The 15,455-nt window shown below is 55.3% G+C and overlaps 1 protein-coding gene across 15 annotated transcripts in view; it reads left to right on the top strand.

The window, feature by feature from the left end:
* The window catches only part of PTPRF (protein tyrosine phosphatase receptor type F), an 80,192-nt gene extending 68,868 nt beyond the window's left edge, over positions 1 to 11,324 (top strand). For 9 of the 15 annotated variants that reach the window (XM_029947632.1, XM_029947621.1, XM_029947631.1 and 6 more), the window contains 13 exons: positions 1,732 to 1,764; positions 2,539 to 2,636; positions 5,426 to 5,549; positions 5,719 to 5,894; positions 6,599 to 6,718; positions 7,031 to 7,185; positions 7,267 to 7,552; positions 7,634 to 7,812; positions 8,039 to 8,165; positions 8,368 to 8,493; positions 8,767 to 8,921; positions 9,008 to 9,143; positions 9,569 to 11,324. In XM_029947632.1, the coding sequence (XP_029803492.1) occupies positions 1,732 to 1,764; positions 2,539 to 2,636; positions 5,426 to 5,549; positions 5,719 to 5,894; positions 6,599 to 6,718; positions 7,031 to 7,185; positions 7,267 to 7,552; positions 7,634 to 7,812; positions 8,039 to 8,165; positions 8,368 to 8,493; positions 8,767 to 8,921; positions 9,008 to 9,143; positions 9,569 to 9,637 (1,784 nt within the window). In that variant the 3' untranslated portion in view covers positions 9,638 to 11,324. The remainder of the gene's footprint in view (positions 1 to 1,731; positions 1,765 to 2,538; positions 2,637 to 5,425; positions 5,550 to 5,718; positions 5,895 to 6,598; positions 6,719 to 7,030; positions 7,186 to 7,266; positions 7,553 to 7,633; positions 7,813 to 8,038; positions 8,166 to 8,367; positions 8,494 to 8,766; positions 8,922 to 9,007; positions 9,144 to 9,568) is intronic. The other 6 variants (XM_029947633.1, XM_029947628.1, XM_029947626.1 and 3 more) reach the window with 1 other exon arrangement.
* Positions 11,325 to 15,455: the final 4,131 nt, after the last annotated feature.

Below are 15,455 nucleotides of genomic sequence, written 5' to 3'. Positions count from 1 at the left end.
AGATTGGAGGGGAGAGATTGGGAGACTGGAAAGCCACGGAGTGAGTGCAAGGGGCCGAGGACCTGGATGAGGAGGGTGGTGGGGGTGGAGGACAGTCTCAGGAAGCATGAAGGGCTCTGGCTTATGGCTGAGCGATGAGGAGGGGGTTCCCAGTGGTAATCGGGCCTGTGGGTCTGGACCTCCACACTACTGTCCATCTGAAACCATGGATGTGGGAGGTGCCGAGCAGCCTGCAGAGACCAAAGCTGGAGGACAGAAGGGGGGCAGCCAAGAAGGATGTGCAATGTTGAGGAAGGACGAATGAAGAGTAGCCAGGGAGATTAAGAAGGAGCAGCCAAGGAGGAAGAGGACGGGAGGAGTGGAGTGTCCCTGAAGCCAAGGCCGGGGATGACTCCGCCCCCAGGAGGACCACTGGCTTTGGCACTTGGGACTGTGGAGAGAGAGCGCATGGTGGCCGGGTTCTGGGGGCAGAAGCATCTCGGTTGGTTGAGGAGCAGTGAGTGGGGAATGAGCAGGTGGGGAGACCCCTAGCAGAGGCCGGGGTTTGAAGGATAGGATGGGCAGGACCACAGCAGTAGAGGAGAGAGGGGTACAGGCTTGACAAGGGATTTCTCTTTTTACCAATATAGAAACTGTTTACCAACAATGGTCCTTCAACGCAGGGGTGGGGGGTGCTCACCTGTGGACAAGAACCTGGGAGCCAGCTCCAGGCCCCTGGCCCGAGTGTGGGGGTGTGATGTAGCCCAGGGGAGCAGTGTGGCGATGCCTCCCTGAGTTCTAGGTCAGCAGAGGACAGGAGGCAGGTGAAGCTGGTGTAAGGCCACACCCTGCTGGATTCTGGGCTAGTGGCCTCGGTTTTCTCCATAATGAGAAGAAAGTGGTCAGAACAAGGAAGGTGTGGCCCAGGTGTGGGCGCTGAGCAGGTGTGCCCAGGAGGATTGCCGAGCAGCCAGGAGCCCAGGGTCCCATCCTGAGTCACTGCGGATGCAGGGACCTGGGAGGAAAGGAGGGATGAAGACAAGGTGTGTAGATGCAGTAAAGGCCAGCGCAGAGGATGAGGGCATTCAGAAGGGGCTGTGGACCAGGGCCAGCCATGGGTCCCCAGAAATGCAGAACCCAAGGAACCAGGGCCACCAGTAGGGAGAGGCATTTCTGTGGACATGGTGGTCCCCAGAGTGTTGAGAGAACCAGGAATCAGAAGGGACAGAGGGACCAGGGGCATGGCAAGTTTTCTTCATGTTTGTTTGTTTGTGGGTTTTGTTTTTTTTTTTTACTTCAGTAAACTTTTTTTTTCCTATAGTTTAATCTTTATTCTGAAAAAGTTTCAAAACCACAGAATATATAGTTGTTATGTGCATGTCCTTGTGCAGACTGGCCCCATCATTTCTGGCCAAGCGTGCCTCATCTCTCAATACAAAAGCAGCACCCTCCCCTTTTGCCTTCCCATGTGAAAATAGCTGAGGCCAAGTTTTGATACCAGTAGGGATGAGGGTTGGTGTGGATCTAGAATTCAGTCTTCAAAAGAGGCCCTCAAGGCTGTCCAGACCCCTGGGTGTTGGGAATGCTCTGCTCTGGGTGGGAGATGGGTCTCTGTCCCTGGGAGGTGGGGGGGGGCGGCCTATGGTGGTGCCTCCCCACCCCTCAGTCCCTCCATGTGTCCCCTTTAACCAGAGAAGGTTGATGGGCCCTCTTCTCGTGCCCCGCTATTTTCTGTGTTTTCTTTCTCTACAGGTTCCAGTGTCCCCAGTTGCCCGAATATCTCAAGTTAGTTTTCCAAGTTCCGGGGGCTACTCTGGCTTCTGTGTGTTTCCTTCAACTTTTTCTCACCCCTTCGCCTTCAACGTCCTTCCTTAGATTCTTTCCCTTCTCTCCTCTCTTCTCCACCTCTCTCCCCAACTCCCTCCAATCCTGTCTTCCCTCCCGCTGGCCCCAGCCCTGTCTCTCTGCCTCTGTCACTTCCAGTCTCAGTCTGACACCCTTCTGGGTGCCTCTCCTTTCTCCACATCTCCTTCCACATCTCTGCCTTTCTCTCTAGATTCTTCTGGGTCATTCTGCCATGTCTCTGTACTTTGCGTCCACTCCATCCACACGCTTGGTGTGGAGACAACGATGTGACCGAGTCTCCCACAGTGACTGGCGCCAGTGAGGGGCAGGAGGGCTGTGCACGGGCAGAGCCTGTGGGGTGGATGCGCAGCTTTCCCCCCCAACCTGGGCTTCCAGCCCAGCCCAGGAGGAAGGATGCCTGGCATCCCTCGGAGAACCCTCCAGGCAGGGCCCTGGTGCCCCCACTTAGCGCCGTGTCCCACGCACATGCCCACACACGCTCTCAGCACACACACTTCCCTCTGTCCTCTCCCACCCTCTGGCCGCCGTGTGCTCCACCATCCTGTCGCCGCATGTGCTGCCGTCTCCATGCCACCAGTGCCAAGTGCTCCATGGTCACACGTGTTCACATGTGCACATACATGGATTGGGACTGTCTCCACCACCCTGCATGGGCCTCGTGCTGACTCTGCCTTTACGTGCCTCCGCCCCTAGGTATGCGAGACCACCCACCTATCCCCATCACTGACCTGGCGGACAACATTGAGCGCCTCAAAGCCAATGATGGCCTCAAGTTCTCCCAGGAGTACGAGGTGAGACGTCTGCACCCCCTGCCATGTGCCTGGCCCGGGCCTAGCCCCACGCCAGCTCCTGCCCAGCCTCGGATCCCAGCTGTGGGGGAGCAGCTTCAGGCTTCCCCGGAGCACAGATTGGAGGGATCGGCAGCGGCAAGTGGGGGACCCAACTCCTCAGGTGCCACGCCTGGCTGAGGCCCTTTTAAGCATCCCAAGTCTGGACACTCAGACACGTGCCTACGTGCAAAGAGAAGCAGACAGAAGGTCGCATACTCACACAGAGATCAGTAGTAATAGCTCATTTATCAAGAGCTTCCCGCAGGCCAGACCACACCAGGCAGTTTGCACACACCATCTCGTCCTGTCTTCCTCAAAGCATGAAATGGTACTATCGTTAATCCCATCTTACAGATGAGGGAGCTGAGGCTCAGAGAAGGGAAGTGACCTGCCCAAAGTCAAAGAGCTGATGCGTAGTGGAGCCAGGAGTCAGACCCAGGCCAGCCGGACAGCCCGTGTCCTGCACTTGCACACGCTCACGTGCGTTCTCAGGGCCGCACAGGTCACAGAGCGGACAGCTGGAGGACTCAAGTCTCGCTGCTCAGGCTGCAAAACGTCCTGCTCACGGTCCTCCACATACTCTGTTCACTCTGGTCTTATTAACTCCTACCTGCTGGGATTCTGACTTCAGAGCTTCTAGGATCTGAGGGCTTCCAGGCAGCCCAGCTGGTGGGGGGGCCTTTGCTAGAGAAGGAGATTATAAAGGAGAGCCTCCCCTCCTCTAAGGAGCACAGATAGGGGTGTCGTTCTGCCCCATTGGCTCCTCTCCCACTGTTGCCCCTGCTCCCAGCACAGGCCTGGCCCAGGACTCCCCCTTGATCAGTGATGGATGGTGACTGATGGGCTGGCTCAGCACAGCCTTCAGGTCTGCTCCCTCTAGTCAGATATCCGCCCTTGGCTGTGCGTGGCACCCTGGGGTCCCCAGCTTCCCCTTCTGAGGGCTGTGGGCCAGGTTTCCACAGAGGAAATTGAGCTTGGCAGGCAGATTGGCTAACGTGTCTGCTGCGAGGAGAGCATACCGCCTGTACCCACAGAGCACCCACTGGGGCGTGCTCTGCGATAAGTCCCTGCCGTAAAGCGAACAAAGTTGACGAATCGGGCGGCCTGTTCTTGAACTGGCCAGGAGGGCCTTAGGTGGTCTCTGCCCATGCTCATCCAGTCCCTTGTCCCACACCTGCCCTTTCTTCCCACAAGACTCTGCACCTCACTGTCAAGGCTCACGGTGTTCCCCCTTGCAGCTTCTGCCCACTTCTCGAGTGTGAGCTTTCCCTCCTCCTCCAGGAAGCCTTCTCTGCCTGCCTTGGCCTGCCCTGGGCTTTCCCTCAGCCCAGATCCCATAGCTCTGTCACCTTTGTCAGTCAGTCAGTCCTCACGGGCCATTGAGCACTTACCCGTGCTGAATGTTGGGGATATGGAGACACATACCTCAGGCAGCTCAGCCGGTGGGGGAGATGAGCTCATACAGATAATCAGCACTGGATATGACAGCATACCCTAGTATTAAACATGACAGAATGCAGAGAAAGTAGGCTGACAGCACCAAGGCAGGCTGAGGTGTGGGGCGGGCTGGGACGTCTCAAAGAAACAGTGCCTGCCGTCATGTGGAGGGTACTAGGCTGGCGCCAAAACATGGAGGGCATCGTGGGCTCTGCTGAGACCTTCGGATCATACCTTTCTGTAAAAGGGGGATAATAATAGAGCCTGCTTCGTACGGGGAGTACGTGAGGGAATACACGCAGAGCGCTCAGAGCAGTGCCAGGCATGCGGGGGGTTCTCCCGGAGACGCAGCCATTAGGGTCGTTATCGTCTGTGGGCATGAGGAGCCTCGGAAGGCGTTGAAGCAGAAAATTGATAATCAGATCTGTGTTCTCTGAGGATTGTTCTGGTTCTAGGACAGAGTGAGTCAGAGTGGGGCACAAGCAAAAAGTGAGATGCCCAAGTCTAAGCTGCAATGGCCTGGCTGAGGCCAGTGGCAGCAGGCAGAAGAGAGCCGAGGGGGCAAGGAAGCACAAGGACGTGGTGACTGAGGGGTTTTGGGGGATGGCTTGAGGGTCCCGGCCAGGGTATGGGGGTAAATGGGTGAAGGTGCCTTTGACCGGGATGGTGTTCCAGTGGCAGAGCTGGGTGTGAACGGAAGCTGATGAACTCCGCTTGGCAAGGGTTGAGATGTCAGGGCCTGTGGGACCCCCAGAGGTCCGTTCAGCTCGGGAGCTCAGGGCGCCCAGGCTGTGGCCGGGGTTGTGGGCAGCTCCAGCACGTGAGTGCAAGATCCTATGAGCAAACAAGGGCCCCCGCAAGGTTGCAGAGTGCAAAGGCCCGGGCATGAACCCTGGAGGAGCACTGTGCCCTGCCTGCGGGGAGGAGAGCTAGGCAGGCTGGCGCGGCAGTGCCCGGAGCCCCCGACGGTGTCAGGCACTGCGCAGCTGGCTGCCGTTGCTGCTTCTTGGTCTGGACTCATTTCACTCATTGGGTGCAGGACTCGAGGGACATTCCCTTGCCTCTGCCCCGCACCGACTACCGTACCACACTAGGAGATTTGATACCATGGTCAAAAGGCCCTCTGGTCCATCACCTTCCCAACAGGCGACGTGGCAGTCTCTGAGCCACCGCACAGCTGGGGGCATGGAGCTGGTCATGGCTTTGGATCAAAGGCAGCATGTGGCCACCACCTACCTGGCAGGCTAGGTCTGGGGACAGTAGGGAGACCTCAGCTCTTACCCTGCTCTACCTGCCGCCTCCACTTCCTACAGTCCATTGACCCTGGCCAGCAGTTCACGTGGGAGAATTCAAACCTGGAGGTTAACAAGCCCAAGAACCGCTATGCAAATGTCATTGCCTACGACCACTCGCGGGTCATCCTTACTTCCATCGATGGTGAGCTGAGGGCAGTGCCCCCTCTTGTCCCCTTGCTCTCCTCATTGCTGCCTGGGATGACATTTCACCCTGCAGAAGAGGCCCATGAGCCCCAGGGGTGTGCCAAGGGGTGGCGGGCCAGGTGGGGGGCTCTGGGATAATGCTCTCCCGTGTCCCTTCGTGCCCACAGGTGTCCCAGGGAGTGACTACGTCAACGCCAACTACATCGATGGCTACCGCAAGCAGAACGCCTACATTGCCACACAGGGCCCGCTGCCTGAGACCATGGGTGATTTCTGGCGGATGGTGTGGGAACAGCGCACGGCCACTGTGGTCATGATGACGCGGCTGGAGGAGAAGTCCCGGGTAGGATGGCGCAGGGGCCTGCCCAGAGGTGGGGCGGGCAGTACTCGGCCACCAGGTGACTATAGGCACCTCTTTCCGTCTCTGTCGGAAGCCCCTCAAGGAACTCGCCGAGGGCTAGTGCCTTCTCGGAGTATTCCCACGTGCCCTAGCTGCTGGCTGTACCAGGGATGTGGCGTGTTCCCTAGACGCCAGCAGGCTCCTAGGATATTACCATGTTGTCCCAGATGCTGCCATTTTCCAGGAATGTTAATATGTTCCCCGGTTGCTAGCATGTTCCCGAGATGTTCACATGTTCCCCAGATGCTGGAGTGTTCTGGGGCATTAACACATCTCCTAAGTTAATTAGTGGAAAGAGCTGCTGTTATCGGCTTTTGCGCTGCAAAGCACTGACTGGAACGTAAAATTTACAGAGCTTGAAAATGGCGCATAAACGTTATGGGTAAATTTGGCAGAAAATGTGCCTGGTGCGATCTGGTCATGAATAAATAATTTTCAATTACGGCCCTCATTCTCCCAGCTCGGGTACGGATGGCAGTGTCGCATGAGAGCCTGATACGGTTTGGTGAGAGGGTGGTGTAACAGATCTGAGAGTTCAGGGCCGGGGGCCTGGCGGCCAAGTAAGCTAGACCTCCCACCCTTCTTTGCCCCAGGGCCCCTGCCGACACCTCTAAGCACCCTTACACTCCCCACTTGTCCCTCTGTAGGTGAAGTGTGACCAGTACTGGCCCGCCCGGGGCACCGAGACCTACGGCCTCATTCAGGTGTCCCTGCTGGACACAGTGGAGCTGGCCACGTACACTGTACGCACATTTGCACTCCACAAGGTATGGCCCTGCCCTGGGACTCGTCCCCCACCGGGGCCCTATCAGGACAGCAGCCTGAACTAAGTGTGCTGGGGACGGGCGAGTGGGACCTTGGTTCTGGAAGTCAGGGCTCAGAGGTGTGCGAGTGCCCTGTGGCAGCCAGGGCTATGGGTGGGATGAATGGAAACGGCGCCTCGAGCTCCTTCAGTTTGCCCCGCGTGGCTTCTGAGTCCCGTGAGAGCAGCGGGTTTGGCCTCAGTGTCCAGTTGTCCTGTCCTGAATCTACAGCAGACATACCCCTGTCACACCATCTGTCCCCACTCTTCTCCCCAGAGTGGCTCCAGTGAGAAGCGGGAGCTGCGTCAGTTCCAGTTCATGGCCTGGCCAGACCATGGGGTCCCCGAGTACCCCACCCCCATCCTGGCCTTCCTGCGGCGGGTCAAGGCCTGCAACCCACTCGATGCAGGGCCCATGGTGGTGCACTGCAGGTGAGGGGGTACAGTGCCACCAGAGGGGTGGGGTGGGAGGTGGGGTAGACCTCTGCCCCAAGCCGAGCCCGTGTCCTGCAGCGCGGGCGTGGGCCGCACAGGCTGCTTCATCGTCATCGATGCCATGCTGGAGCGAATGAAGCATGAGAAGACGGTTGACATCTACGGCCACGTGACATGCATGCGATCGCAGCGGAACTACATGGTGCAGACAGAGGACCAGTATGTGTTCATCCACGAGGCGCTGCTGGAAGCCGCCACGTGCGGACACACGGAGGTGCCTGCCCGCAGCCTGTACGCCCACATCCAGAAGCTGGGCCAAGTGCCTCCTGGGGAGAGTGTGACCGCGATGGAGCTCGAGTTCAAGGTGGGCTCAGGGGCCTGGACCAGGTCATGGGGGCGATCCCCCACAGAAGGCCAGGCCTGACCAGCCCCTTCCTCTGTCTAGTTGCTGGCCAGCTCCAAGGCCCACACATCCCGTTTCATTAGCGCCAACCTGCCCTGCAACAAGTTTAAGAACCGCCTGGTGAACATCATGCCCTATGAATTGACCCGCGTGTGTCTGCAGCCCATCCGTGGCGTGGAAGGCTCTGACTACATCAATGCCAGCTTCTTGGATGGTTACAGGTCAGCGTGCCTGCAACTGCACACTACGCCCTATGGGAGCCTAGGCCTGCAGCTGGCTAGCTGGGGGCACAGCAGAGCAGCATCAGCCCAGAAGATCAAAGTGGGCTTCCTGGAGGAGGGATAGTCAATCAGGGCGAGGCTCCAAGGGACTAGGAGGTCTTAAGGAGACTGGGGGAGGGGGTGGGCAGCAGCACCTCCAGCATGTCTGGTCTTGTGTCCACTGCAGACAGCAGAAGGCCTACATCGCCACACAGGGACCTCTGGCGGAGAGCACCGAGGACTTCTGGCGCATGTTGTGGGAGCATAACTCCACCATCATCGTCATGCTGACCAGGCTTCGGGAGATGGGCAGGGTGAGCCCCCCTGCCCCCAGGGCCCTTCCCATGCCTGGGAGCATACCAGCCACATCTTCACCAATCTCTCCTGTCACACCCAGACCCTCAGACCCCTTCCTCACCACCCGAGGTGTCCTGCCCGGGAGTCCTTTGAAACCTGGAGCTCCCCTCCCCCACTCCTCCCCCACCTGATCATGGGGGCTGGGTCCTTTGTCCACAGGAGAAATGTCACCAGTATTGGCCAGCAGAGCGCTCGGCTCGCTACCAGTACTTTGTTGTCGACCCGATGGCAGAATACAACATGCCCCAGTATATCCTACGTGAGTTCAAGGTCACAGATGCCAGGGTAAGTGTAGAGAGGGAAGTGTGCACCTTTGCACAAAAGCACATCTGCAGCATTTCCTGAGCATGTGTGGTGTGGTAGCTGCCTGCATGGTGCCCTGAGTCAGGCCGAGGGAATCCGAGGGGAGGGTACAGATGTGGGGGCATGGGCACATTTCCCAGGGTGGCTTCAGGTATCATGGTTTCACGGGTACACACCTGTGTCACTGTCCCGCCTGCCTGGCCTGGTGGAGCTGTCGAGTGAGACATGAGCCTGTTTCCTCCCCACCTCTCCCAGGATGGGCAGTCGAGGACAATTCGGCAGTTCCAGTTCACAGACTGGCCCGAGCAGGGTGTGCCCAAGACGGGTGAGGGCTTCATCGATTTCATCGGGCAGGTGCACAAGACCAAGGAGCAGTTCGGGCAGGACGGGCCCATCACGGTGCACTGCAGGTGGAGCTGACCCCGTGGAGGGCTGCAGGAGGGGGGAGACTGGGCCAGGCGGGCAGGCCCCCTGATCCGGTGCTGTCCCTGAGCAGTGCCGGCGTGGGCCGCACCGGGGTGTTCATCACTCTGAGCATCGTCCTGGAGCGGATGCGCTACGAGGGCGTGGTCGACATGTTCCAGACCGTGAAGACCCTGCGCACGCAGCGCCCAGCCATGGTGCAGACAGAGGTACGCGGGTCCGACTCCTCACACATGCCGCCAGCATCTGCCATCCCCTGCTCGGCCCGAGGTGCCGGAGTAGGATGAAGGGAGCACGCTTCTTGTTCAGCAGCTCCACACTGAGCCCTAGCAGAGTGCCTGCTCCCCAGCTAGGGTTGCGTGATGGGCCCATCCCTGATGGGATGTGTGGTCTAGGAGCAGATAAACTTGATTGAGGTGGCCGGGGGGTGGGGTGGGGAGGAGGTAGGTATGAGGCAAGGGGTTGGGGGTGGGGGATGACCCTTCAGAGGCCCCTCTGGGCTCTCTGGACACTACCCAGGGCAGACGCCTGGGTCTAGCACCTGCTCATGGCCCACCAGCGTGAGTGCCCTTGAGAGCGTGTCAGGAGTCTCCACTCATACCACCTACGACTGACCAGCCCCCTGTCCCGGCAGGACCAGTACCAGCTGTGCTATCGTGCGGCCCTGGAGTACCTTGGCAGCTTTGACCACTATGCAACGTAACTACCGCCCCCCTCTCCTCCGCTGCCCCTGCCTGGGGCTCCGGAGGGGACCTCGCTCCTCTGAGCCATACCGACCATCGTCTAGCCCTCCTGCACGGGTGCCGTTGTTGGCAGAGCACAGCCCACTGGGGTCACAGCGTTTCAGGAACATTGCCACACCAAATGGAGAGCCCAGAAGACCCCTGGGCGAGTGGGTGGACCGGCAGGCAGGTGCCGTGGCCCGTCTATGTCCACCAGGCCCGCCCGGAGCCTACTTCAAGCTCTCTGTTCCGCTGCCGCCGCGTTTCTCATGCTTCTTTTCATGGGGTGGGGATGGGGGCAAAGTCTCCTTTTTTATACATTAAGTGGGGTAGGCTGAGGGATTCTAGCCTTTTCCCTCTGATTTTCCTCTTGCAAATCCTTAACTGCAGAATGGGCTGCTGTGAGGGTTGGGGCTCCATTTTTCTTTTTTGAGTTCATTCTGGATCTCCTTTCTGTATGAGTCTTGCTGCTGAAGGACAGAACATGCCTTCCTGTGTGTGGAGCTGGGGCCGCCGGCCTAAGTGCCGGCCCAGCCGTGGGCCTGGAGCCATCCCGGTCCAGCTGCTCCTGCAGCCGTTCAGACAAGATCACGTTTCAGCCGAATGCGGGGACCCACAATTCTTTTTTTAAGTTTTGTTTTGTTTTTCCTTCAGAGCCTTATTTTAGGCCCCACAGACCGTGGTGGGCGGGGAGGAGATAGAAAACACTCATCCCCAGATGTCTGTTCCCATGTGTGTATGTGTGTAACATTCACAGCCCAGAACCACAGACGTGTCTCGGGGAGCGTGGCGAGGCATTCCTCATCACCATCGTGTTTGCAAAGGTTAAAAAAAAACGCAAAGAAAAAAAAATCAAAAACAAAAAATCCAAAAAAAAAGCAAAGAAAAAAACCCACCAAGAAAAACACAGAATCATCCCCCGGCCTCTGCTTCAAACCCCCAAGAGGGAAGGCGGTTCGGTGTGCCCGGGCTCCCTGAGGGAGCCACCAGGCTGACCTCTGGGCCCACAGAGCCTTGCTTTTGTCCCCAGCATTGCGGTGTGGCGTGGTGTTGGTAAGCTGTGGATCTGGCCGTGGGGCCAAGGTGATTGACACAGGTCAGGGTGTGTACCACGCCCCGCACACCTCAGGGCCGAGCAGGGGCACAGCTGGCCCTTCAGGTCCAGGCCAGTGGGCCTGGTAGCACATGTCTGTCCTCAGAGCAGGGGCCAGATGATGTCTCTCCCTGGTTTGCAGCTGTTTTCAAAGCTCGTGAGAATCGCTCTTTTCCACTCCTTCAAGATGCCCTTATAAACCAATGTGGCAAGACTACTGGACTTCTCTCAATGGTACTATACTCAATCCTTATTATCTTGGCTTGCTGAGGGGCAGGGAGAGGGCCGCCTCCTCTGGGCAGCACTATCTAGGTAGGTAAGTGGGGGCGGGGAAGGGTGCATAGCTGTTTTAGCCAAGGGACGTGGAGCAGACATCCCCAGATCTAGCTGGGCTCAGTCAAGATCAACAATCCAGGGTTGGTAATGTTGGATGAAACATTCATTTTTACCTTGTGGATGCTAGTGCTATAGAGTCCACTGTTGTACACAGTCTGTTTTCTATTTGTTAAGAAAACTACAGCATCATTGCATAATTCTTGATGGTAATAAATTTGAATAATCCGATTTCTTACAAACTGGGCCTCTGTCTCAGCTCTTTCTGGAACCGAAGAGTGGCCTCCGTAAGTTCAGTACCTAGGGGTACCTTCTGGAGATGTCTGGCTGCTAAGTAGACAGTGAGGCTGTCACGAGTGTGTGCGGCAGGTCAGGCTCCCAGCATGGTGGCCCTCTTTCAGAAAGGAATATTATGACCCCTGAGAACCAGGCGCCAGTGTGTGCCAAGGGCACCCCACAGGGAACCCAGCTCTCCAGGCGGAGAGCAGACTCTGCCTCTCCTCACCCTGAGGATGTTCTGGGTCATGTCGGGGACGCTGGGCCTCCCCACTCCAGGAGCCACACCCATCCGTCCCCTCCCCATGTGCCAGTGGAGGCTGGGATATTACGGAAATTGATTGAGGATCCTTGTAATCCTTGCAATGTGGATACTGGACACTGGCCATCCAACCCCCAGCGACATCTGCTTGTTGAGCCCTGTGGCCTCTTGACCAGTGATCAGACTGGTGGCATCAGTGTGTGGCACCCCATCCACCCCAGTCTGCTGGCCCCCAGCCAACCCATTCTCAGCACAATGGCCAGAGTGGCTCTTCCTGTGCGCAGATGTGACCGTGTCACTGTCCAGACCAGACCCTGCCAAGCCCTCACTCACGGTCAGCCCAAATTCCAGGGGTCTCCCAGGCTGCAGGACCCAGCTCTACAGCCTCCTCTTTCCTCCTGGCGCCTCGCCCCCTGCCCTCCAGCCACGACACGGTCTACTCTGTCAGCTTTGTGCCTGTTTCACTACTCCATACCTGCTCTCAAACGATTCTTCTGGAACATTCTCCCCCACCACTCTAGCTAGTTAAATCCTACTTAATAGGTCTCCACTGAAATATTTCCTTCAGAAGCTATCCTTAACTGTCCTCCATGAGGTTAGGTGACCGTGCTGCGCAAAAGTAACTTGAAGTTTCCCTCAGTCACCATCACAATAATGTACAGGGTGGGTCCTTTGATGCCCATTTTGTAGATGAGAAAATTAGATCTCATCCATTCCTTCAACACCTACTTTATGAGCATTCGCTGCATGCTACTCACACAGTGACCTGAACAAAGACTTCTGCCCTTACAGTATTTATACTCGTAGGAGGAAACGCGCATATGAAAAATTAATAAACAGATGTATATGTAGTTTGTTAGCGATAGGTGCCATGGGGGCAGAATTAAAATAGGGATTAGGCACATGGGGAAGGGTGGTCAGAGGAAGCCTCATTGAAAAGGCAGGATGTGAAAAGACAAAGCTGGTGAGGGATTTTGCCTCAACAAAGCATAAGCACCTGGCCGCAAGAGCAGCTGAAGCAAACGCCCTGGGCAGGAATGTGCCTGATTGTGGAGGCTGTTGTGGCCCTGACACCCTGAGCCAGGGGTGAGAGAGTAGTGGGAGATGACATCAGAAAGGAAATGGAAGGGGGAGCGCCTGAATGGCTTAGTCCCGCTTCAGCTCAGCCCATGATCTCACGTTTTGTGGGTTCGAGCCCCGCGTCGGGTTCTGTCCCGACAGCTTGGAGCTGGCTTCCAATTCTATCTCCCCCACTTGCATTCTCTCTCCCAAAAATAAACATTAAAAAAAAACTTGTAAAAGAAAGGAAATGGGAACCAGCTCCTAGACCACTATGGAGAACCTTGGTGGAAACCCAGGTGTGGTGACAAGTGACCAGAGACGCTTTTATCTCGGAGATAGCACTAGGAGGATGCTTATGGGTCAGATGAGATGAGTCAAAGTTGACCCCACAGGCTTGGCTTGAGCTACTGGAAGGATGAAGTTACCATTCACTGAGATCAGGAAGGCTGAACCTAAAGTGGGTTTTTTGTTTTAGAATATGTGCTGCCAAAGCAAGCACTGGGTTTTTTAAAAAATACATAATTTATTGTCAGTCAGCAAAACTAAAAGGCAACCTATGGAAAGGGAGAAGATATTTGCAAATGATGTATCAGATAAAAGATTAGTATGTAATTTATTGTCCAGTTAGCTAACATTCAGTGTATACAGTGTGATCTTGGTTTTGGGGCTAGATTCCCATGATTCATCGCTTACATATATCACCCAGTGCTCATCCCAAGCAGTGCCCTCCTCAATGCCCATCACCCATTTTCCTTCTCCCCCACCCATCCCAAACCTAAGTGTTGAATAACCTATTCGAGGGTCCCTACTGGAATATGGTGGAGTTGACCACACTCCCAGGTCTGCCTGACTCCAGGGCACTTTCCAGACTGCCAGCCGCCTATAGCTAGGAACACAGATGCATCGAGAAAAAAGTATCTGGAAGAAATACACCAAGAGTTGTGAGGTTGGGTGATTTTCTTCATAATCTTTCAAGTTTTCTGTAAAGAATTAATATTGCTTTTTTTTTTTAAGACAAAGTTGTACAATGAATACTTTTTTTAAATTTTTTTTAATGTTTTTATTTTTGAGAGACAGAGAGAGACAGTGGGAGCAGGAGAAGGTTAGAGAGAGAAGGAAGCACAGAATCCGAAGTAGGCCCAGCACCCAGGTGCCCCTGAATACTTGTTTTTAAAAACAAAAGTTGGGGGGTGCCTGGGTGGCTCAGTCGGTTAAGAGTCCAACTTCCGCTCAGGTCATGATCTTGCAGTCTGTGGGTTCGAGCCCCACATCAGACCCTTTGCTGACAGCTCAGAACCTGGAGCCTGCTTCGGATTCTGTGTCTCCCTCTCTCTCTCTCTCTCTGCCCTTCCCCAGCCCACTCTCTGTCTCTGACTCTCTCTCTCTCTCTCTCAAAAGTAAAGACATAAAAAAATTTTTTTAACTAAAAAAATAATAAAAACAAAAGTCGGGGGGTGCCTGGGTGGCTCAGTCGGTTAAGTGTCCAACTTCAGCTCAGGTCATGATTTTTTTTTTTAATGTTTTATTTATTTTTGATACAGAGAGAGACAGAGCATGAGAGGGGAAGGGGCAGAGAGAGAAGGACACAGAACCGGAAGCAGGCTGCAGGCTGCAGGCTCCAGGCTCTGAGCCAGCCGTCAGCACAGAGCCTGACGCGGGGCTCGAACCCACGAACGTGAGATCTGACCTGAGCGGAAGTCGGAGGCTTAACCGACTGAGCCACCCAGGCGCCCCAGGTCATGATTTTGTAGTTCATGAATTCGAGCCCCGTGTCAGGCTCTGTGCTGACAGCTCAGAGCCTGGAGCCTCCTTCAGAGTCTGTGTCTCCCTCTCTCTCTGCCCCTCCCCTGCTCACACTCTCTCTCTCCGTCTCTCAAAAATAAGTAAACATTAAAAAAAAAATTTTAAGAAGTCTGGGTGCCTGGGTGGCTCAGTCAGTTGGCTCAGGTCATGATTCCAGGGTCGTGGACTCAAGCTCCGCAGTGGGCTCTGCCTCACTGAGTGAGGAGCCTGCTTAAGGTTCTCTCTCTCTCCCTCTGCCCTTCTTCTCCTTGAGCTCTCTCTCTCTTTCTCTCTCAAATGAAATATAGAAAGCATTTCAAATAAGATAGAAGAGGAAAATGTTAAATTACCCACTCTTTCACTTCCCTCGAAATCTCTGGACAACAATTTAGTCTATATCCTCCTGGGCATTTTCTATGAATATACAAACATGCATATAAACTTTATTAAATGTTTATTAATTTTTTTTAAAGTTTTAAATTCATTTTTGAGAGACAGAGACAGCATGAGCAGGGGAGGGTCAGAGAGAGAGGGAGACACAGAATCAGAAGCAGGCTCCAGGCTCTGAGCTGTCAGCACAGAGCCCGACGCAGGGCCCGAACTCACGAACTGTGAGATCATGACCTGAGCTGAAGCCAGATGCTTAACCGACTGAGCCACCCAGGCACCCCTGTTTATTTATTTTTGACAGAGAGACAGAGCACAAGCAGGGGAAGGGCAGAGAGAGAGGGAGACACAGAATGTGCTGACAGCTCAGAGCCTGATGCAGGACTCGAGCTCATGAACCACCAGATCATGACCTGAGCCAAAGTCAGACACTCCCCTGACTAAGCCACCCAGGCTCCCCACTTTATTTCTTTATACACCTTGAATCCTAGTCATATCTTTCTGTAAATTGCCCTTTTCATTTACATATATTGTGGACCTCTCTCCATGTCAGTACCCCATCTTAATTTTATTTTTCAGTACAGAAAGGTGTTTTTATTAAAGC

This window comes from Suricata suricatta, chromosome 8 (genome assembly GCF_006229205.1).
Source record: "Suricata suricatta isolate VVHF042 chromosome 8, meerkat_22Aug2017_6uvM2_HiC, whole genome shotgun sequence".
NCBI lineage: Eukaryota > Metazoa > Chordata > Mammalia > Carnivora > Herpestidae > Suricata > Suricata suricatta.
This window is presented reverse-complemented; position numbering and strand designations above follow the sequence as displayed.